At 46.0% G+C, this 21,903-nt stretch overlaps 1 protein-coding gene and 1 long non-coding RNA gene across 4 annotated transcripts in view; both read left to right on the top strand.

The window, feature by feature from the left end:
- Positions 1 to 13,953, top strand: part of LOC120704909 — a 31,569-nt gene extending 17,616 nt beyond the window's left edge. The window contains exon 12 of the long non-coding RNA XR_005687728.1: positions 13,673 to 13,953. This is a non-coding gene — a long non-coding RNA (uncharacterized LOC120704909). The remainder of the gene's footprint in view (positions 1 to 13,672) is intronic.
- Positions 13,954 to 16,676: 2,723 nt separating this feature from the next.
- On the top strand, positions 16,677 to 21,571 carry LOC120704906 (U5 small nuclear ribonucleoprotein 40 kDa protein-like). 3 transcript variants are annotated; one of them, XM_039989447.1, is made up of 2 exons: positions 16,677 to 16,876; positions 20,231 to 21,571. In XM_039989447.1, exon 2 carries the CDS (start codon positions 20,258 to 20,260, stop codon positions 21,290 to 21,292), a length of 1,035 nt encoding a protein of 344 aa, XP_039845381.1. In that variant the 5' UTR covers positions 16,677 to 16,876; positions 20,231 to 20,257; the 3' UTR covers positions 21,293 to 21,571. The 3 variants fall into 3 exon arrangements, with proteins under 3 accessions (XP_039845381.1, XP_039845382.1, XP_039845380.1); XM_039989448.1 differs by having other exon boundaries at positions 16,677 to 16,889; XM_039989446.1 differs by lacking the exon at positions 16,677 to 16,876 and adding an exon at positions 19,607 to 19,818.
- Positions 21,572 to 21,903: the final 332 nt, after the last annotated feature.

Here is a 21,903-nt window from a genome sequence, read left to right as displayed (position 1 = left end):
AGAGATCTCAACAGAGCAACTCCGAAGGATGAATACCCGATGCCTATTGCAGAGACATTGATCAACGCCGCTGCTGGCCACAAAATAATGAGTTTCATGGACGGTAATGCCAGTTACAACCAGATCTTCATGGCCCCGGAAGACGTGAACAAGACCGCGTTCAGAGTACCAGGCGCAGTTGGCTTGTTCGAGTATTTGGTTATGACCTTTGGACTGAAGAATGCCGGTGCTACGTACTAACGTGCCATGAATTACATTTTCCATGATCTCATCGGCAGATTGGTAGAAATCTACATTGATGATGTTGTGGTCAAGTCCAAATCGGCTGGGGGGGGCATCTAGAAGATCTGCGCCAAGTTTTAGAACGGACTCGAAGGTTTGGACTCAAAATGAACCCAAAGAAGTGTGCCTTCGGTGTATCAGCCGGTCAATTTCTGGGATTCCTGGTGCATGAACGGGGAATTGAGATCGGCCTGAAGAGTCAAGAAGCTGTGAGGACGATGAAACCACCTACTACGAAGAAAGAGTTACAGAAACTCATCGGTAAAATTAACTTTGTCAGGCGATTTATTTCTAATCTGTCTGGACGCATTGAGCTGTTTATGGGTTTAGTGAAGATCAAATCCGATGATGAGTTTCTCTGGGGGGCAGAACAGCAACAAGCTTTCGATGAAATCAAGGAATATTTGTCAAAGCCTCCAGTATTGGTTCCTTCTCAGCATGATAGGCCATTTTATGTGTACCTGTCCGTGGGTGACACTTCTATTGCTTCGGTGTTGGTTCAGAAGCATGATGGCCAGGAGAGGGTGGTTTTCTACCTCAGCAGATGCATGTTAGACGCCGAGACCAGGTACCCTGAAATCAAGAAGCTTTGTCTTTGCTTATACTTTACATGTACAAAGCTTCGTCATATTTTGCTCTCGGCGGAAACAATTGTTATATGCAAATCGGATGTCATAAAGCACAGGCTGTCGGCTCCTGTCCTCAAAGGCCGACTTGGAAAAAGGATGTTTGCATTGTCAGAGTTCGATATCCGATATCAGCCTGCAAAAGCAGTCAAGGGACAAGCACTGGCGGATCTTGTTGCGGACAGGATCAGCACTGATATTGCTGCGGTATTTATTCGTGCTTGGGCTATGTTCTTTGATGGATCGGCTTGTGATGATGGGTGCGGTGTGGGAATTCTGTTGGTCTCGCCTCGTGGGGCGACTTATTCCTTTTCCATCAGAATGACTGCCCCATGCACCAATAATTTGGTAGAATATGAAGCCGTTTGCAAAGGGATGGAGCTACTCCTCGAAGCTGGAGCAGAAGCGGTGGAAATTTTTGGGGATTCAAAGTTGGTGATTTCTCAGCTCACGGAGGAATATAGATGTGAGAGCGAGGCTCTTTTCCCGAAATGGATGCAGTGCCGTGAGTTGATGTCAGGATTCAGGTACATCAATTTCCACTGGATACGCAGGACTTTGAATAACAAAGCCAATGATTTGGCACAAATGGCTTCTGGCTACAAGGAAACAGCCGATGGAGTCGATGTGGAGGTTCAGTTTCTGGAACCTGGAGACTAGAGAGCCGATATCTTCAATTACTTGAAGGATTCGGCTCGGGGGGCACCCAGAAGGATAAGACTCAAGGCCATGAAGTACGTTCTGATAGGGGATGACATGTTCTACAGGACTTTGGAAGGACTACTGCTCAAATGTCTGGGGCCTTCAGAGTCAAATCGGCTCTTGCATGAGGTTCATGAAGGAGCTTGCGGTACGCACCAATCGGCTCATAAGATGAAATGACTGATTAGGCGATCGGGTTATTACTAGCCCACTATGCTTGAAGATTGTTTCAAATATTACAAGGGATGTCAGGCATGCCAGAGGTTTGGCAAAATTCAGATAGTGCCAGCATCAGTGATGAATCCTATCATCAAACCCTGGCCATTTAGAGGTTGGGGCATGGACATGATTGGACAGATCAACCCGTCGTCTAGCAAGGGTCACCAATGGGTCTTAGCTGCCACAGATTATTTCACAAAGTGGGTAGAGGCAGTGCCCATGAGGTCAGTAGCATCGAGAGATGCGATCAGCTTTGTCAAAGAACACATCATTCACAGATTTGGGATCCCTCAGACCATTACGACCGATGGAGGATCGGTCTTTATATCAGAGGAGTTCAGAAAGTTCGCCGATGACATGGGGATTAAGCTGATCAGATCATCTCCGTATTATGCCCAAGCTAATGGACAGGCTGAAGCATCTAACTAGAGCCTTATCAAGCTCATAAAGAGAAAGATCGATGAATATCCGAGGCGCTGGCATGAGGTGTTATCAGAAGCTTTGTGGGCATATCGTATTTCGTGTCATGGGTCCACCAAGATGTCTCCGTACCATCTAGTCTACGGCCAGGACGCTGTGCTACCATGGGAAATCACGGCTAGATCAAGGCGTGTTGAGTTTCAGAATGATCTATCTGCCGAACAGTATGCAGCCTTGATGAACGATAATGTGGAGGACCTGATAGAGTTAAGGCTTTGGTCGCTGGAAAAAATCAAAGAGAACAAAGCTAAAGTTGCCCGTGCATACAACAAGAAGGTCAAGCCTAAGGATTTCCGAGTTGGAGATTTGGTTTGGGAGGCGGTATTGCCATTGGGAACTAAAGACAAAAAGTTTGGTAAATGGTCTCCAACTTGGCATGGGCCGTACAAGGTTGATCAGGTTTTGCCTGGGAATGCATACATGCTCGAGAAATTGGACGGCGTCAAGTTTCCTGTTGCTGTTAATGGTCAGAATCTCAAGAGGTATTTCCCGAGCATGTGGGAAGGCGAGTAATAAAAGCCGATGACATCCATCTGGCTATATCACGACAGGCCAACACGTTGAGTTGGCCGCGCAAAAAAAAAGAGAGTCATGAAAGGCCAACACGTTGAGTTGGCCAGTAAAAAAAAAGAAAATCATGACAGGCCAACACTTTGAGTTGGCTAGTGAAATATATGAAAAGCGAACGGCCGATGTGTAACCATCGACTTATGTTTTTAAAGAACACTTACAAGTTTCAAGTTAACAGGCAGTACTAATTCTTTCTTGAGCCTATCTACTGGTTCAGGAACTCTTCTATGGCATGGATGGCTTCAGTTCGGATGGTGTCTGCTCGTGCTACAATCGCTTCGTCATCCTTGTCATTGCCTGTAACTATCTGCCGACTCAAGGTGCTAATTTCTGCAAACTCTGCTTGTATTTGCTTGGCTATTTCCTGGGTTTCTTGCTTGGAGTTTGCAATGGAGGTTTCCTCGGCCTGGATGAGTTCTTTGGTGGTGCGGACCTTTTCTTCGAGTTCCGCCAGTTCTTTCTTCAGGAGGTCGAGTCGGTTCATGTTGGCAGATACATCAGCTTTGATATCTAGAGTTGCCTTCTTCTGGTTGAGGGCCTTGCACTTTTGGATAATGTCAGCTTTCAGAGAAGCTTGAGAGCGATGTGCTTCCATCCTTTGTTGTGCTTTACTGACTTCTATCCAAAAGAACGGGAGGTTGCTGGCTGACCAGAGCTTGATTTGCAATGGCTCCGGGAGTTGGGGTTCTATTTGCTCGAAGATGTTCTTTATTTTGCTGGAATCGTCAACCAGAGCGGTGATTGGAGCAGATAGAAGATGCTTGATAAGTTGAAGCTGATGTGTCAAGTTAGCTGATTGCTGCAGAGATGATGTTTCTGCTCCAGGAACAATCAGAACCATTGATGCTTGGTCGAAGGAAAGCAAGCCTGAAATGTCAAAGCTCTATGGACATCTCTGGAGTTAGAACAATATGCATTTATGAAGCTATCGGCTGGTTCAGAATTGGTTTTGTAATGTCACCTGTTCTGGAGAAGAAGTGTTGGTCGGTTCGGGAGCAATCGTCCTATCAGAGCTGGTGTTAGCGTCAAGAGCATCGACTGTATCAGCTTGTTCTTCATTTGTATCCATCAGTGCATCAGGGTTGCAGCCGTCTCATGTTCATTCAGGCCTTCTACATTGGAGGTTTCTTCAGCTGCATCCTGGAAATAGAATTACAGTCAACCAGAGCATATATGTCTGAAATAAAGAAGAAGGTTTTGAATGATGAGTTACCTGGTTGGTGTTGGACTCTGATGGACTCGGAGATGCTGGTGCTGGTTTCTTGACCACTCGCCTTGTGATCATCTTCCTTTTCTTGGTCAAGACTCGGGGGGCAACTACTGCAGAAGCTTGTCTTCGTTTGAAAGCCGACTGAAGTAAGTTTGGCTGAATAGTCATTATCACTTTCTTCATTGGTGGTGATCCTTTGCAGAAGAGTACATCAGGAGCAGTTGGAAGGAGGTGAAATGGCTCCCCAGTACTGGCCGTGGGTTCTGGACCATCTTGTTGCTGCTAACAGGATGAGCAGGATTAGCCAAGAGGAAGGGATAGAGGACTCAGGAGGAATAAAGTACATAAATTCAGTACCTCTTCCTCGGGGATTACATATTCAGGATCGATTTGCTGCAGTCGAGGACCTAGAGCTTTTCTGAAGACATGAGTTCTCCATATGTTCCACCAAGTATCAAAGCCGATTGATGAAGAGATAAAGGACAGATCGGCTGGTATTGGGATGTGGAGGTCATCAAACATGCTGTAGCATCTTGAACTAGTAAGACCATCAGGCAGATCGGCTCTGCTCTCCACCAAGTGGTGAATATGGAAGTTGGGAGGGACCTGTCCTAGACCAAGTTGCCGAGCTGCTATGACTGGCTGGTAAGATTCATAGCCTGGCTTGATAATTCTATTAGAAGTGCTGATGCCAATAGGAAGGAAGCTAGGTCGAATCATCAAAGAATACAGATGCCGAGTGCTGTCGTCATCGGCAAAGCTATCTAGTCTGAAGGCAGTTGGGTTCTCAAAAGATTCAGATTCAGTAAATGGGAAATATAGGGGATTATCTAGTCCTTTGTAGAAGACTCTGAACCAGTTTGCTGCATCTATTGAATTCAGTTTACTGCCAGGGAGACTGAACAAAGCTTGGCCGTAACTAATACATCTGATTGATTTGCCACTTTCATCGGGGAAAGAGTTCTTGGTTAGGCCTTGGAAGTTGGGAATATGATGTTGAAAGTATAGTTGTGCCCATAACTGAATGAACCACCAAGGGCCTCCAGTTCTCAGTTTCTTGTGGTTGAGCAAATTGGATGTCATTAAATGGAGATATCTATATGTTTCTCCAAGGAAGAGTTTGCCTAGGCCGGTGTGATTACCATGGGCCAGGTGGTAGGCCAAAGGGAGATAGTTCTTAGTTGGAGCTAAAGAAGGGCCACAAAAGATGAAGTGCTCTAGCCAAATATTTAAGAAGGTTGTGTGTTCCTTCTCAGTCACTGGACCTTTTGTTTTCATGTGCTGACTCATGTAAGTACCCCAGTTTGTGCAGTTGACTTTGGAAGAAAGTTTGAAGGGGACTTCTGCCATTTTGTGAGCAGCAGAATTAGGAGAGCTAATGTCTAGTCCAGTGATCATGGTAACATCCAGCAGAGTAGGGGTCATGGGTCCATGACCAAAGAGGAAACAATTCAGAGCATCAGACTAGAAATAGCCGATGGTTTTCAGAAGATTTTCATCTTTGTCAAGGGGTGACAGTGATAGACTAAGTGCATCGGCTATGTTCAAATCCTGCCATAAGGGCATGTGAGCTTTTGCTACTCTGTTGTACCATGTAATCCAGCTCTCAGGTGGATTAGGCCAGGCTCTTAAGCAGTCGGCCCAGAGGTTCAAATCAATGTTTTGACTCACAAAAGGAATTCTATTTGCTTCACAAGAGATCAAATCTGTAGGGGTTTCATGGGTTTGTGGGCCAAGACAGAAAGATTTTGGATTAGAGAGATGCGGCAAAAGGATGTCTGACACCTGAAGTTCAGAAGTTCAGAAATATGCGTATGGTGTCATGTTTCAGAGTTTCAGTTTCAGAAACTTGGCAAGCTGAAGAAAATTAAAGGTTTGGGCCGGATGTTACCTTCAGGCCGCAGATTGCCGTATCATCGGTTGCAGAGCTTGTCATCCGAGTTGCAGAATCTGCCATGGTACAGATCTGTCGACTTAGGGTTTGCTTGCTGTGGGCTCTGATTCGAATTCCAGCTGCTTGGAGGGTTCTTGCTCGGATTTGTAGAGCTTGGTTTTCGAATTGCAGTCGACTTTGAGGGTTCGTCGAGTTCGGTTCAGACTGGAAGTATTATTCTTCTGTGGGTTGTTTGAATTTCGTCGGCTCTTGGATATTTATGGAAGCCTGATGCGTTGCCATCGGCTTTTTGGAAGGTAGATGAAGACACGAAATTGGGGAAACTCGATTTCATTAAAAAAGGAGTTTATTACAAAGAAAGCCGATTTTACAAAGGAATCGATCCTTCGGCTTTTGATCCTACTCCTACGATACTACTACTACTGTTCGTAGGTACCTAGTACCTACGACACTTGGGGCTTCGGGCTGGCACATCCCCGCTGCCGTCGTCGTCGCTGCCGTCGTCGTCGTCGTCATCGCTGCTGAAGGCGCTGCTGCCGCCTTCAGACCCGGAGTCGCTCCAGCCGTCGTCGTCGCCGCTGACCTCCTCTTCGCAGTCCTCCTCGGAGGACCCGAGGAACCGGAAGGGCTCACCGCCCATCGGAACCGGAGATTGTTGAGGAGCCCCGATTTCGGTTGTGAGAGGTTTTGTGCTCACCTCACCGGAGTGGTGAAGAGCAACTCTAGTGGAATCGAGGTGTGGAGCGGTTCTTTGATTCAAGCCGGCTCAAGATCAATAGGTTATTGATAGAGGAGCGGTTGATTCTTGGAATCCACCTCAACGTGGATTAGGGGTGACCGGCAAGTCATCGACACCACGGGATAATTTCTTGTGTCAAGCTTGGTTACTTCTCTTGCTCACTTTAATTCTTGCTTTTACTTTGAGCAATTTACTTTACTAGAGCTTGATTTGTATCTTGTCACCCTAGGTTGCAAACCCATCTAGAGATAGTAATAGCATGACATAAGGCTTTCCTTTGTTACTAATTAAATTTCTCTAGTGTTGTTGGCTTTAGATTTTAAACCGCCTATTCACCCCCCCTCTAGTCGGTGTTCTTGATCCTACAAGTGGTACCAGAGCTAAGTACTCCATTATTTGCGGATTTAACCATCTTGGAGTAGAAAGATAATTGATATGGTCTTGTTGAAAGGAAAAATAGAACCTTAATTGATATGGCAAGATCAATGCTCTCCGAATACAATGTTTCGGATAGCTTTTGGGCCGAAGCAATCAACCCGGCTTGTCATGCCTCTAATAGATTGTATTGCCATAGATTTCATAACAAGACCCCATATGAGTTGCTCATTGGAAGGAAACCAAATATATCCTATTTTAGAGTATTTGGGTGCAAATACTATATTCTCAAGAAGGGAACTCGGTTATCAAAGTTTCAAAGCAAATGTGATGAGGGTTTTCTTCTTGGATATTCATCTAGTAGCAAGGCTTATCGGGTCTACAACAAAACACATGGCATTGTTGAAGAAGCATATGGTGTTGAGTTTGATGAAACAAATGGTTCTCATAATGAACAAGAAAATCTTGATGATGTGAGAAGTGATGGGTTGAGAAATGTAATGAAGAATATGTCAATTGGTGATGTTAGACCAAGAGAAGAAGATGAAGATGAAGATGGTCCTTCTATCTCTATTAGAGCTAATCCTTCAACTTCTATCTCAAATGATCAAGCACAACAAATTGTACAAGATTCAAGTAATGATGATTCTCAAATACAAGATCAAGTTGGTTCATCTAGTGCACCTTCTTCGTCAACTCAAGAACCCATTGTCCCTCAAAGAATTCATCATATTCTTGCAAAGGATCACCCGGTGGATCAAATCATGGGTGACATTAGTAAGGGTGTCCAAACTCGATCTCGTATTGCTTCATTTTGTGAACATTATTCTTTTGTATCTTTTCTTGAACCTAACCGTGTAGATGAAGCATTGAGAGATCCGGATTGGGTGAATGCTATGCATGAAGAATTAAATAATTTCACCCGGAATCAAGTTTGGGATTTAGTTGAGAGGCCCAAGAATTATAATGTTATTGGCACTAAATGGATCTTTAGAAACAAGCAAAATGAAGATGGAATGGTTGTGAGAAACAAGGCAAGATTGGTTGCTCAAGGCTTCACTCAAGTCGAAGGTTTGGATTTCGGTGAAACTTTCGCCCCCATTGCTAGATTAGAAGCTATTAGAATTTTATTAGCTTATGCTTGCTCTCACAACATAAAACTTTTTCAAATGGATGTGAAAAGTGCTTTCTTGAATGGCAAAATTAGTGAACTCGTTTTTGTTGAGCAACCTCCCGGTTTTGAAGATCCCAAGAAGCCAAATCATGTATACAAGCTCTCTAAAGCTCTTTATGGTCTTAAGGAAGCTCCACGAGCTTGGTATGAAAGATTGAGGGACTTTCTTATCTCTAAGGGTTTCAAAATTGGTAAGGTTGACACTACTTTGTTCACTAAAGCAATTGGTAAGGATTTGTTTGTTTGTCAAATTTATGTTGATGATATTATCTTTGGTTCAACTAACCCAAGTTTTTGTGAGGAGTTTGGTGAAATGATGTCTAGGTAATTTGAGATGTCCATGATTGGTGAATTGAGTTTCTTTCTTGGACTTCAAATAAAGCAACTCAAGAAAGGCACTTTTGTGTGTCAATCAAAATATGTGAAGGATATCTTGAAGAAATTTGATATGAAAGATGCAAAACCAATCAAGACTCCCAAGGCCACCAATGGGCATCTCGACCTAGATGAGGGAGGTAATCCGGTTGACCAAAAGGTTTATCGTTCTATGATTGGTAGTTTGCTTTATTTGACCGCATCTAGGCCCGACATCATGTTTAGTGCTTGCATGTGTGCACGATTTCAAGCCGCACCTAGAGAATGTCATTTGACCGCCGTCAAAAGGATCTTGAGATACTTGAAATATTCTCCTAATATTGGTTTGTGGTATCCCAAGGGTGCTCATTTTGATTTGGTTGGATTCTCGGATTCGGATTATGCGGGGTGCAAGGTTGATAGAAAAAGTACCTCCGGTGGTTGTCAATTTCTTGGAAGATCTCTTGTATCTTGGTCATCAAAGAAGCAAAATTCCGTGGCTCTTTCAACCGCCGAAGCGGAATATATCTCGGCCGGAAGTTGTTGTGCACAATTGTTATGGATGAAGCAAACTCTTCTCGATTATGGTGTGAAATTTGATGAAATTCTCTTGTTGTGTGATAATGAAAGTGCCGTGAAGATTGCTTCTAATCCGGTTCAACATTCAAGAACCAAGCATATTGATATCCGCCATCATTTTCTTAGAGATCATGTGAACAAGGGTGATATCAAGATTGATGGTATTGGCGCGGATGATCAATTAGCCGATATATTTACCAAGCCTTTGGATGAATCTCGGTTTTGCAAGTTAAGAAATGAGTTAAATATCATTGACTTCTCAAATATGGCTTGAAAACTAGCACATGTGGCATATGGTTCTTTCATGCACTCTTTGTTTCATTTTTCTGAATTTTTGAGGTATTTTTTAGCCAATTATGAGTTTTCATGATTTTACTCAATTTATTTTTGAATTCTTGTTGAAACTTGCTCATATGAGTCTTTTGAAGGTTTTCATGCAAGATTTGAGATTTTTGGATTTTTATACGAGCAATGATCCCAAATTGAGGTTGGAATTGAGAAAGTTGGCAAAATTCTGGACTGACTGAAATTTGGTACTGCGGATAGTCCGCGGGTAAGGGGCGGACAGTCCGCCGTTCATGAGACTTGTCCACCAGAGGCTCTGCAGAGAAGTTGTCAACCGCAAAAATACACTACGGACAGTCCGCAAAAGTACCGCGGACGGTCCGCGTGTGTTGGGCAGATTTTGCCAGAGGCAGTGTCAGTCGGGTTGCAGTGTAAAAATTCAAAGGCGGACGGTCTGCCAGGATATCGCGGACAGTCCGCGAATGGACAGAAAGGTGGGGTCGGCCAGACTTGATTTATAAGAGGTGTCCCTCTCACAACTCTCCACCAAACCGCACACAACATCAAAAGGCTCTCTCTCTCTCTTTCTCTCTCAAGCACGTGGGGGAGACGACAAGGTCAAGGCTTTTTGGCGTGGTTCCCGGACGGTCCGAGAACATCCCCGGATTCTTCTCAAGATTGTGCATCATGTCCTCTCGGTATTTTGACGAATCCCTAACTCTTGTTCTTGATGATTTCTTTATTGGAAAGAGTTAGGGTTAGATGCTCCGATCTATTTTTGGACCATGGATTCTTGAAAATACTTGGGGGATCTTATTCCTAGTGATGAGGAGATGCTAGAGTTAAATTTGGTTGGTTGATTTGAATCGAAACTCAAAATATGGGTGAATCAAAGATGAGGGCGATTTTGTGTTCCTGCGCAGAACAGATGGGTCGCGGACAGTCCGCCGTGGTATTCATGAACCGCGGACGGTCCGCGTTCAGAAGTGCGGACGGTCCGCCAGAGTCAGATTTTTCAGATGAATACTGAACTGACTTATATCATTATGGATTGATCCTATTGCATTAGTAATTGTTCTTATGGTTAAATCTTGATCTCAGGCCACCCCGGAAGATCATCAAGGTCACTGCTTCTAAAATCAAGAAGGCTATGACTTCGAAAAGACAAAGAGACAGTGATGACTCCGATGATGTGGACTATGCTCCAAATGTCAGTGAGATGGCTGCAGCTTCTTCAGTAGGAGATGCCGGTGATGAGTCTTCAGGTGAAGAGACTGAGGGGGTTGATGATGATGTTACAGATTTGATGGGGCTAGATCTACCTAGCCGATAGTGGACTGAAGAGAGCTATGCCAATGCAAGAGCAGTGGATCAATTCAGCTTGCCTCGTGACACCAACATTCTCTTCTTCAAAACTGAGGTACAAAAAGATGTTTACTTTGGTCATCTAGTTAAGAAGAATGTATTCAAATATCAGACCATTGACCTAGGCTATATGAGACAACAACAAGTCATGTCTGATCTAGTAGATAGATTTCAGCAAATGGGGTTAGCAAATTTTCTGCAACATAGGTGTGATTGGAATGAAACTGTGATACGTCAGTTCTATGCCACTTTAGAGATTAACATGATTGAGGAAATATTTAGGTGGACAACTAGCAAAAGAACCTATTATGCTACATTTGCACAGTTTGCTGAGGCAAATCAATTGGATTATAATTTCATCACTAGTGAGCAAAGTATGAATGTTGTATTAGAAAAAAACCCTCTAGATGAGAATGACTATCCCATGTTCTATGAGCCTGCACATCTTGGAATTGCTAGAACTTTTGGGGGCACTCAGGGTCTGAGGCATCATCCTGCAGTAATCAATAAGATTGTCAGAGTCACATTCATGCCTAAGAGTGGCAACAAGGACAAGATTAGAGGGCACTATTGGAATGTGATATCTCATGTCATGAATGAAAATAGAATAAATGTCATTGCTCTTATCATGGATCAGCTTGCAGATTTGAGGCTTAACATGGAGATGAACTTATATTTTGCTCCATACATTATGTCCATCATCGAGGTTAAGTCTAGCTTCAGAGGGTTATGTGAAAGCAAGCACACACCTTTCAGGCCATTCAAGAATGACAATGCTTTTCTTGTGAGGCCTCTGACTCCTTTCCCTGGAGATGATATGGATGCTGATGCACAGGGGAATGATGATGATAGTGATGATGATGCTCACATGGGAGCAGCTGCAGCTCAGCATGCCATGCCACCACCGCATCCTCCAGCACAGCAGCAGTGGGCTCCTCCAGCTGGCTATTTTGACCCATACTTTGCATCCATGCAGGAGAGCATGTCCTCTCAGATTGCAGGGTTGGCTAGTCAGATGCAGAGTCAGATAAACCTCAACTTTCAGAACATGCAGCAGCAGATGTTCCGGCCCATGATGGCTTAGATGCAGGGGTTTCAGGAGAGTTTACACTCAGATATAGCAGCTCTTGACTCACGTTTTGAGGATTTGCCCTCTTCTGAGCAGTTTGAGCAGCTTGAGCAGAGACAGGAACAGCTAGAGCAACGCTTTGATACCTTCAGCACAGCCTTCACCGGATTTTCTGACCACTTCTACTCAGTATTTCCGGCTCCAGTGCCGCCTCCGGATTTTCTCTGGTTTGGGCTGAAAAGTGAACTGCGGACGGTCCGCACTTAGAGAGCGGACGGTCCGCAGGCTAATTTGATTTTGTACCAGAGAGCATGTTTGTCTCTGGTGGGTCAGATCTCTTAACCGCGGACGGTCCGCCAGGGCTTAACGGCTAGTTCTGACATGCATTAAATGCACTCTGACTCACTGGTTTATAACGGCGGACGGTCCGGTTTTTGAAACGCGGACGGTCCGCGACTTCGCAGAAAAGAGTGTAACGGCTAGTTTTTTAAGGGATGTCTATATATACCCAATGCCCGGCCATTGGGTGTCTCTCTTGGCCATTTGGACTGCATTCTTGACATCATAGAGCTAAGGTATCCCTCTCTCACACACTTGCTTAGAGATTGCATTCTTGAGAGTGTGAGGGCTTCCTAGTGCATTGCATCAAGAGTTTGAGTTTTGTGGCATTAGGGAAACTTCAAGCAAGCGTCATCAACTTGTTACTCTTGGGAGTTGCCGCTCCCTAGACGGCTTGGAGAAGAGGATTTCGTGGAGCACCTCCAAGGAGATTGTTGAGGAGCCCCGATTTCGGTTGTGAGAGGTTTTGTGCTCACCTCACCGGAGTGGTGAAGAGCAACTCTAGTGGAATCGAGGTGTGGAGCGGTTCTTTGATTCAAGCCGACTCAAGATCAAGAGGTTCTTGATAGAGGAGCGGTTGATTCTTGGAATCCACCTCAACGTGGATTAGGGGTGACCGGCAAGTCATCGACACCACGGGATAATTTCTTGTGTCAAGCTTGGTTACTTCTCTTGCTCACTTTAATTCTTGCTTTTACTTTGAGCAATTTACTTTACTAGAGCTTGATTTGTATCTTATCACCCTAGGTTACAAACCCATCTAGAGATAGTAATAGCATGACATAGGGCTTTCCTTTGTTACTAATTAAATTTCTCTAGTGTTGTTGGCTTTAGATTTTAAACCGCCTATTCACCCCCCCTCTAGTCGGTGTTCTTGATCCTACACAACAGCACCTATATCATCACCATTAGGACCTTCGTCGTTGCTGACATCCATTGTAGGGGCATCTTCAGTTATATTGTTGCCAACAGCACCCACACCATCACCATTAGGACCTTCTTTGTTGTTGACAGCAGCATGTTCAGTGTCATGAACCGTCTTTGCCCATCCACAAGGAACTATCTGAGTGCAATATGAAGGATTTGCTTCTGACTCATCTAGAAAATCATAATCAAAATCTGGTGGGAGCTCGTTCAGATCCATCATCGTAGTTGTCTTTTTTTCTTTTTTCTTCGATTCACCTGGACAAAGCATTTTTTTTATTACAGGCATGCAATATGAAAGTTTTTTTATTTTAGGCATCAACCCCCTAGCCATGCCCTTATATTTATTTTAGTTGGCAGACAAGTCCTAGTCATATCAGGCAAATCATATATTATGTGCAAGCAATTCAGCATTTTTGTGCAGGCAATTCTTTACTTTCTCAGTACAAAAAATGCTAATCCAGTTTTCTATGTGCAACATTTCAGGTGTACAACTATGGATTTTGGAGGATGCAATGGACAAGGGTGCAAAGCATCCAGCAATCAGATCCGTAGCAAGCAAATTGATGAACTTAGTTTGTAGAACACCTTTTTGGGGTTCCCGTTTTCTCTGTGCAGAGGATGTGGTTTAGTAGGTTTTCCTATGAATCTAAGATGTTGCTAGAACCCTAACAACCAAATTGCATATCATTGGTACATAAAGTCCTATCAAAGTGCAAAAGTACACTACCAGATGAGCGTACCTGAATCTCTTTTGCTGATCCTCTTTTCCGCCCGTGCTTTTTCTATGCGCCGCCGCCGTTGCCTGGCGGCCGGTTTATTCTGCTCCGGCAATTTTTTCAGCGTGGGGTGATTGCTGGGGGTAGAGGGGGCGGCGGAGAGGTAGATTGCTTTTTCTGGTGGGCCCGTTGGGGCTAGGTTTGGCACGCAACTAGCAGGAGTTGGCGCGCAAAAGGCGACAGGAGACGAAAAACGTGGATTGCCAGAAAAGAAAACGTAGTTAACTAGGAATTTTCCTATTATGGGCTGGCCGTACGGTTGCCTAATATTACGGGAGGCGGAGCTGCTTGTGGACGGCTCCGCCACCGCCCGCCGCTGTTGCCCGCCCTCGCAGCTGCTCCCATTGCATGGACATCTCCGGCGGCGCACCCGTCATGCCCCTACTCCAGGCCCGCAGCTGCCGAGAGTCGCTAGTGCCATGCGCCCTCGTGGAGTCGGGGAGGTTTGATTGGTAGCCGCTACTACCTGGAGTCGCCGGTATCCTCGCTCTCTGGCTCCAGCCTCCAGGTCAGTACCTGCCCGTCCGCACTGGGATGGCCAGGCGGGGCGCGGCGGCGGCGTCCAGGAAGGCGTTGCGGACGGTAGCAGCGAGGCGTCAACACGGATCTCGATGAAAACGTAGAGCACTGGGAGGAGGGATGACGTGACGGGGACGAGGCAGGAGTGGCCGTAGTGGACGACAAAGTCGGCGGTGAGCACCTTTACGGGGCGGTTGGCGAGGCAGCATGCTCCGTAGGTGGCGTCCGCTAGGACGAGGACATCGTTGGTGGGGTCGGGCTGGAGGTAGGGCGCGAGGAGGTGCGAGAGAGGGAGCAGGCCCTCGGGGAGCTGGAGCGCGACACGACAGGCGCCTGCGAAGCAGATGCGGTGTGCCGTCTTAGGGAGCTCGAAGTTGTAGTTGGCCGGGAGGAGGGGGTGGCGGCGGCGGTGAGGGTGAGGGTGAGGTCGGAGAGGATGGATGGCGGGATAGGGGTGTGGATGAAGCGCTTGGACGGATTGGCCGGCTTCTTGTTCCTCTTGGGCTCTGTGGAGATGCTTCGGCTGCCGTGAGGGAAAACGAGGTGGACGGGTCGCCGGCGTCCATGGCGGCGGGAGGCGGCGGCGGCAGAGGATGGGAAAGTGTCTGGACCCAACCTAAAGGGGCATCCTATCCATCATGTAGAAGATAGTTAGTCTACGTATCTTTAATCCATAAACAGCCCTATATATATATATATATATATATATATATATATATATATATATATCAGTTTACGGCCTATAAGCAGTCTTCAGAGTTTTCTTGTTTTTCTTCAACCCGCGGCCCACCCAATTGGTTTATTTTTTTGGTTAGCAACACACGGAACACTGACAGAACCACGTGAAGTGCCCTGTCACCCGGTGCCGTGAAGATGTTATTCTTTGCCTCTTTTTCCTCTTCTTTGGTAGGCTTTCCAGGTGAAAGCCTTGATGTTATTGGTCAGACGATGATGGCCTATTGCATCGCTCTCTCTCTCTTTAAGGCGTCGTCTTGGAAGCTTAGCTGGTGGTGATTGTCTGTTCTCCTCGGAGAGTTCCCACCTGTGCGTCTGTCTTCGCTCGTCTTGTCTGCATTGTCCAGGTTGCTTTGGTCGTCATCTGGCGGATGCTTTGTCGCCATTCTGTTTGCCGGTGGATTCTTTGTCGCCGTTCTACTCTGGTGGATGCTTTGCTGCTGCCGTCGTATTAGTTGGTGATTGCTTCGGACGGATGTTTTGGCGTCTTGGTGGGGTCGGGTGGATCAGCGGATGCATGTGCCATCTTTATTGTGTTGTCGACCTTTGTACTTTTGTCGTTGTAGTTTCTTTTAGCTGGTTTAGTTGTATGGTCTTGTCTAGGTTTGTTGGTTCATCTATATTTCCCCTGTTGTTCTTGCTATTCTTGTTTGTTGTACGTATTATTTGCCACTTGCTTAGTGGTGCTCTATATTTGTATTGATATCCTCTTCCTATTAAGGTTTGTAATGGTAATATTTCGTGAAAAAAAATGATTGGTGGGTGATACAATAGGCACTGTTGGCTTCAGCTTGGCTGCTGACCTGCTGCCACAGCGAGCAAGCAAAACTCCTGTAGCCAGTACTCCGTGTGTTAGACCTCGGAGTTTCTGAACGTCGCCACAGTTTGGCACGTACGTGCCAATCAAGCTTATTAACGAGCACGCACGCAAGTTAGGCGTGCTGCGTTATTCTTTCTTGTGCGTGCTCTTATTTCAAGTTGCAAGCTAGTCCCCCATGACATTTGTCATCGTCGCGTCTCTTCACACTCGGAAGCCAAATACACACATGGTGATCAGCACTTATATTCACCCTGATTTTTGTTGGCCACTGATACGAGTATTGAGTAATGTCGCTGTTGTGAGAGCCGCAATGATAGTCGAGGCACCTAACATGGTGATCCATCTCTCTACATACGAAATACAATGTCAGGTACAGGGTGTTCATTGTGTGGTCCTTGAACTGAGGGAAGGAGAGACAAAAATATCTTTCTTTTTTTTTTTGAAAGAAATGGTCATCAGAGAACTGCGAGGTCGTCGGGCCTCATCTAACGCAGCCCACCAGTCCACTCGGGCTTCACTTCTCGCCACCGGCCCACGGCCCACCATGCAGCCCATCATCTCGAGCACACGGCCCAGCTCTGCCCCCCTCGGAAGCCCTGGCCCTGAACTGAAGAAACTAGACGCCGCCCGAGTCGTCCCCGACAGCGCCGCCTCCCCTCGGCCCCCGCTCTGTCTCTCGCCCGCCGGGCCGGATCGGCGAATCCAGCTTCCGCCGCCGCCGCCGCGCGCGCGCGGCCCCGCTCCTCCTCCTCCTCCGTGCTCGCCTCGCCGCGAGCAGCAGCAGCAGCAGCAGCAGCAGTGCGCGGGGTCCTCGCGCACCGAGTAGCAGCAACCTAGGTAGGGCTTCCTGGTACGGCGCCGTAACCTCTCTCCACTTCGTTGCTTCCTGGTCTCGAGTGCGGAGCGATGCTTAGTCCTGTGTTTCGCTGGATTTTTTATGTTACAACATAGGAGATGAGGAGTGTGGGAGGTGCCGGGAATTGGGGGGACTCGTCCCATGGAGTAGAGATTTTTTTTTTTGGCAAGAGAAAGTGAGAAACCCTAGCAGATTCTTAGTGAAAGGCAGAGCAACGACCTCAAACGGCCTTGTGCTTACGGTTGATTGTACTAACTGTTGTGTTTGGATTTTTAACCCCTACCGCTGGCCCAGGGGATAGTCCGTATCATTATAGTTTCTAGCCTGCGAGATAATTGTTGCTCAAATTCAATTTGTGCTATGGTATCAGACATCGTATTGCTCTACACTCACATTTATGAGCAATTCCATGTTACTTAAAGCAACGTCAAGGACAACAACAACAACATAGCCTTTTTTCCCAAGCAAGTTGGGGTAGGCTAGAGATGAAACCCGAAAGAAATAAGTTCAAGGTTCAGGCACATTAATAGCTAGTCTCCAAGCGCTCCTATCCAAAGCTATCTCTTTAGAGATGTTCCAATCTTTAAGGTCTCTCTTAACCGACTCAGCCCACGTCAGTTTAGGTCTACCTCTACCCCTCTTTACATTATCGACTAGCTCAAGGACCCCATTACGCACCGGCGCCTCAGGAGGCCTTCGTTGGACATGTCCAAACCATCTCAGCCGATGCTGAGTAAGTTTCTCCTCAATTGGTGCCACCCCGACCCTATCCCGAATAACTTCGTTCCGGACTCTATCCCTCCTTGTGTGCCCGCAAAACCACCGCAACATCCGCATCTCTGCTACACTCAGTTGCTGCACATGTCGCCTTTTTGTAGGCCAACATTCAGCACCGTATAACATCGCCGGACGAATTGCTGTCCTATAGAATTTGCCTTTTAGCTTTTGTGGCACCCTCTTGTCACAAAGGATGCCAGAAGCTTGCCGCCATTTCAACCAGCCAGCTGAAATTCTATGTCTAACATCTTCATCAATGTCGCCATCCTTTTGTAGCACCGATCCTAAATACCGAAACGTATCCTTCTGGACCACCACTTGCCCATCTAGACTAACGTCTCCCCCCTCATGCCTAGTCGCGCTGAAATCGCACATCATGTACTCGGTCTTGGTCCTACTAAGTCTGAACCCTTTCGACTCTAACGTGCGTCTCCACAGCTCTAACTTCCTATTAACCCCTGCCCTACTCTCGTCAACTAGCACCACATCATCAGCAAAGAGCATACACCAAGGGATCTCACCTTGTATATCCCTTGTGACCTCATCCATCACTAAAGCAAATAAATAAGGGCTCAATGCTGACCCCTGATGTAGGCCTATGTTAATAGGAAAGTCAGTGGTGTTGCCATCACATGTCCGGACAAACGTCGTCGCATCCTTGTACATATCCTTAATGAGGGTAATGTACTTAGTTGGGACTTTGTGCTTCTCCAAAGCCCACCACATGACATTTCTCGGTACTTTGTCATATGCCTTCTCAAGGTCAATGAAGACCATGTGCAAGTCCTTCTTCTGCTCCCTATATCTCTCCATCAATTGTCGTATTAAGAAAATCGCCTCCATGGTTGACCTTCCAGGCATGAACCCAAATTGGTTTTGGGTCACACTTGTCCCTCTTCTTAGGCGATGCTCGATAACCCTCTCCCAAAGCTTCATCGTATGACTCATCAGCTTAATCCCACGGTAGTTAGTACAACTTTGAACATCGCCCTTGTTTTTGAAGATAGGTACTAATATACTTCTCCTCCATTCTTCCGGCATCTTGTTTGACCGAAAAATAAGATTAAAAAGCTTAGTTAACCAAACTATTGCTCTATCTCCTAGGCATCTCCACACCTCAATGGGAATACCATCAGGACCCATCGCTTTACCTCTCTTCATCCTCTTCAAAGCCTCCCCGATCTCTACCTCCTGAATTCTCCTCACAAAACGTCTGTTGGTATCGTCAAAAGAGTCATCTAACTCAAGGGTAGGGCTCTCACTCTCTCCATTAAACAACTTGTCGAAGTACTCTCTCCATCTATCCATGATCTCCTCATCCTTCACTAGCAGTCGATCTGTCCCATCCTTAATGCATTTGATTTGGTTGATGTCCCTTGTCTTCCGCTCGCGGATCCTAGCCATCCTATAAATGTCCTTCTCCCCTTCTTTCGTGCCTAGCCGCTGATACAGGTCATCATACGCCTTACCCTTTGCTACACTCACAGCTCGCTTTGCAACCCTCTTCGCTAATTTATAGCCCTCGATGTTGGCTGCACTCTTGTCAAGGTGGAGGCGCTTGAAACACTCCTTCTTCTCCTTAATAGCCCCAACGAGTTTCTTGTAGGTTTCATATCCATTAGAGTGGCATTTTTTATGCTGGTTTGCCAAAACCTAACGCAACCCTCCTCCTTTACCCGGGCTTGGGACCGGCTATGTTGAGACGACTCAGGAGAGAGAGTCTTCCAGTCAGCATAGGCGGAGTTTAAAGCAACGTCAAGGACAAATGGACAATTAGCCACTGTAGGTTTGTCTGTAAGTAAACAGTAAACAGTGCAGTCCATGGCCTCTAGGATTGAGGCTGCATCCCGTGCTTGTTTTTGCCCCCCCCCCCCCCCCCCCCAGATCTAAGTCAGGTTCACAGACAACCAATATCTTGTTTACACACCTAAGCTGCTGGTGCCTTTCTAGCAGCGAGGCCACAAGCCCACAAGCAGCTACACTTCCAATGCACGGTTGAACCTATAGAACAGAGTGAACAGACTCAGGGATGGACCATTAATAGGCCAAGAGCTCTGTCCTGGTGATTGTCTTCCTGTGATTATACTGCAACACCTTTACATGGTCAAGTCTCGTATCTACATTTATGCCAATTACAGTATCCTCAGCGAGTTCTCCTATCCAGATCTGCCTCTCATGTGTCCTGTTCGGCAGATAAAATTATTTTTGCTAGTCTAAACTGTTTCCTGCTACTGTTAGTTACCTTTTCACATATGACAAAACATTTGGCTTGATCAATGTTGTATTGTTGTTCTGCTGTTGATTAGCATGAGGTATATTTTTTAGGGCGCCTTTATTTTGTAATATTGGTAGCTTGAGTTGGGCATATCACTTCAGTCATTTCTCAATGCCACCCTGATTTGTAGTAGTTGGCCGTGATTTAAGGTTACAATATGAGAAGTTTAAGGTTGACACCATAGAATTTGTCATTGTTTTAATGTGCGTGTGCATGAAATGAATCTAGAGTGATCTGTTGGTGTGCAATTCTTACTGCCATCTTACAGTTTTCTTTTCCACAGGAACTTGAATTATCTACGAACGTCAAGATGTTCTCTGCTCCAGGCAACAATTCTTTGGCTCTTGCAGCCCCTCGACCAGGGATGGAGCTGGCTAATGTTCAACAGCATCCGAATCAGGCTCTTGGGCCTGGTGGAAAACAACGCACATCCAGTCTGGAGGCACCGATAATGCTGCTTACAGGTCACCAGAGTGCTGTCTACTGCATGAAGTTCAACCCTGCTGGAACTGTGATAGCATCAGGCTCCCATGACAAGGATATCTTCTTATGGTATGTTCATGGTGAGTGCAAGAACTTCATGGTGCTGAGAGGGCACAAGAATGCTGTCCTTGACCTTCAGTGGACTACTGATGGGACCCAGCTAATCTCCGCAAGTCCGGACAAGACTGTGAGGGTGTGGGATGTCGAGACTGGCAAGCAAGTTAAGAAGATGGCTGAGCACTCGTCGTTTGTCAACTCGTGTTGCCCAGCCCGCAAGTGGCCGCCACTTGTTGTGAGTGGTTCAGATGACGGTACAGCAAAGCTATGGGACTTGCGTCAGAGAGGTGCGATTCAAACTCTTCCCGACAAATACCAGATCACAGCTGTGAGCTTCTCGGATGCAGCAGATAAGGTATTCACAGGTGGCCTGGACAACGACGTCAAGTGGTGGGATCTTCGCAAGAATGAAGTAACAGAATATCTCAAAGGACATCAGGACATGATCACTGGGATGCAGCTTAGTCCCGATGGTTCTTACCTCCTGACCAACGCGATGGATAATGAGCTCAAGATCTGGGATCTGCGCCCTTACGCACCAGAGAACCGGAACATCAAGACCCTTACAGGACACCAGCACAACTTTGAGAAGAACCTGTTGAAGTGTAGCTGGTCACCAGATAACCGCAAGGTCACTGCTGGGAGCGCGGACCGCATGGTCTACATCTGGGACACGACATCAAGGCGGATCCTGTACAAGCTTCCTGGGCACAACGGTTCCGTCAATGAGACTGCTTTCCACCCCACCGAGCCGATCATTGGATCCTGCGGCAGCGACAAGCAGATCTATCTCGGGGAACTTTAGATGAGTATCAGTCTTATCAGCTAGAGGAGTTCTTGTGATTCTTGGATGTGAAGGAGAAAAAGAAACCGTTGAGGTTCTGTTGTTTTGCCTGAGAATTTGAATGCTGGATTGGCTGACCAGGATTTCTCATTTGTAGATTGTATTAGCCTGTTAGTGCCAGTTGGTCTACCGTTTACAAACTGAACCATGTTTTGTACCTGCTGGCTTTGCATCGCTGAAAACTCTTGCTACCATGCTTGAAGATCGCTAATTGCATGCTAAAAAATTTGCCACTCTAAATCTATTGGCTCTCTACTGAGTTGCCAAAGTGTCATTTAATCACTTAAGCTGCTTTTCGTTATAACTCATCGGGAAATTTCTTTACCTGTTTATTTTCTAACAAATCAATATATCCACATGATTTGAATTCTGAAGTCTTCTCGAGATTTCTCTTTCTCTTCTGAGGTTGTGTGTTTGGGAACATAATGATTAATTAGGCTCTCACGAATTATCATGCATCTCTGCAAAAAGTTTTATAATTAGATTTTATTTAATATTTAATATTCATAAATAATAAGATTCTTCTTGTGACAGACTAAAGTTTAGTCGTTTCATCTATGGTATACGCGCGC

Source organism: Panicum virgatum, chromosome 4K, assembly GCF_016808335.1.
Source record: "Panicum virgatum strain AP13 chromosome 4K, P.virgatum_v5, whole genome shotgun sequence".
NCBI classification, from domain to species: domain Eukaryota; kingdom Viridiplantae; phylum Streptophyta; class Magnoliopsida; order Poales; family Poaceae; genus Panicum; species Panicum virgatum.
This window is presented reverse-complemented; position numbering and strand designations above follow the sequence as displayed.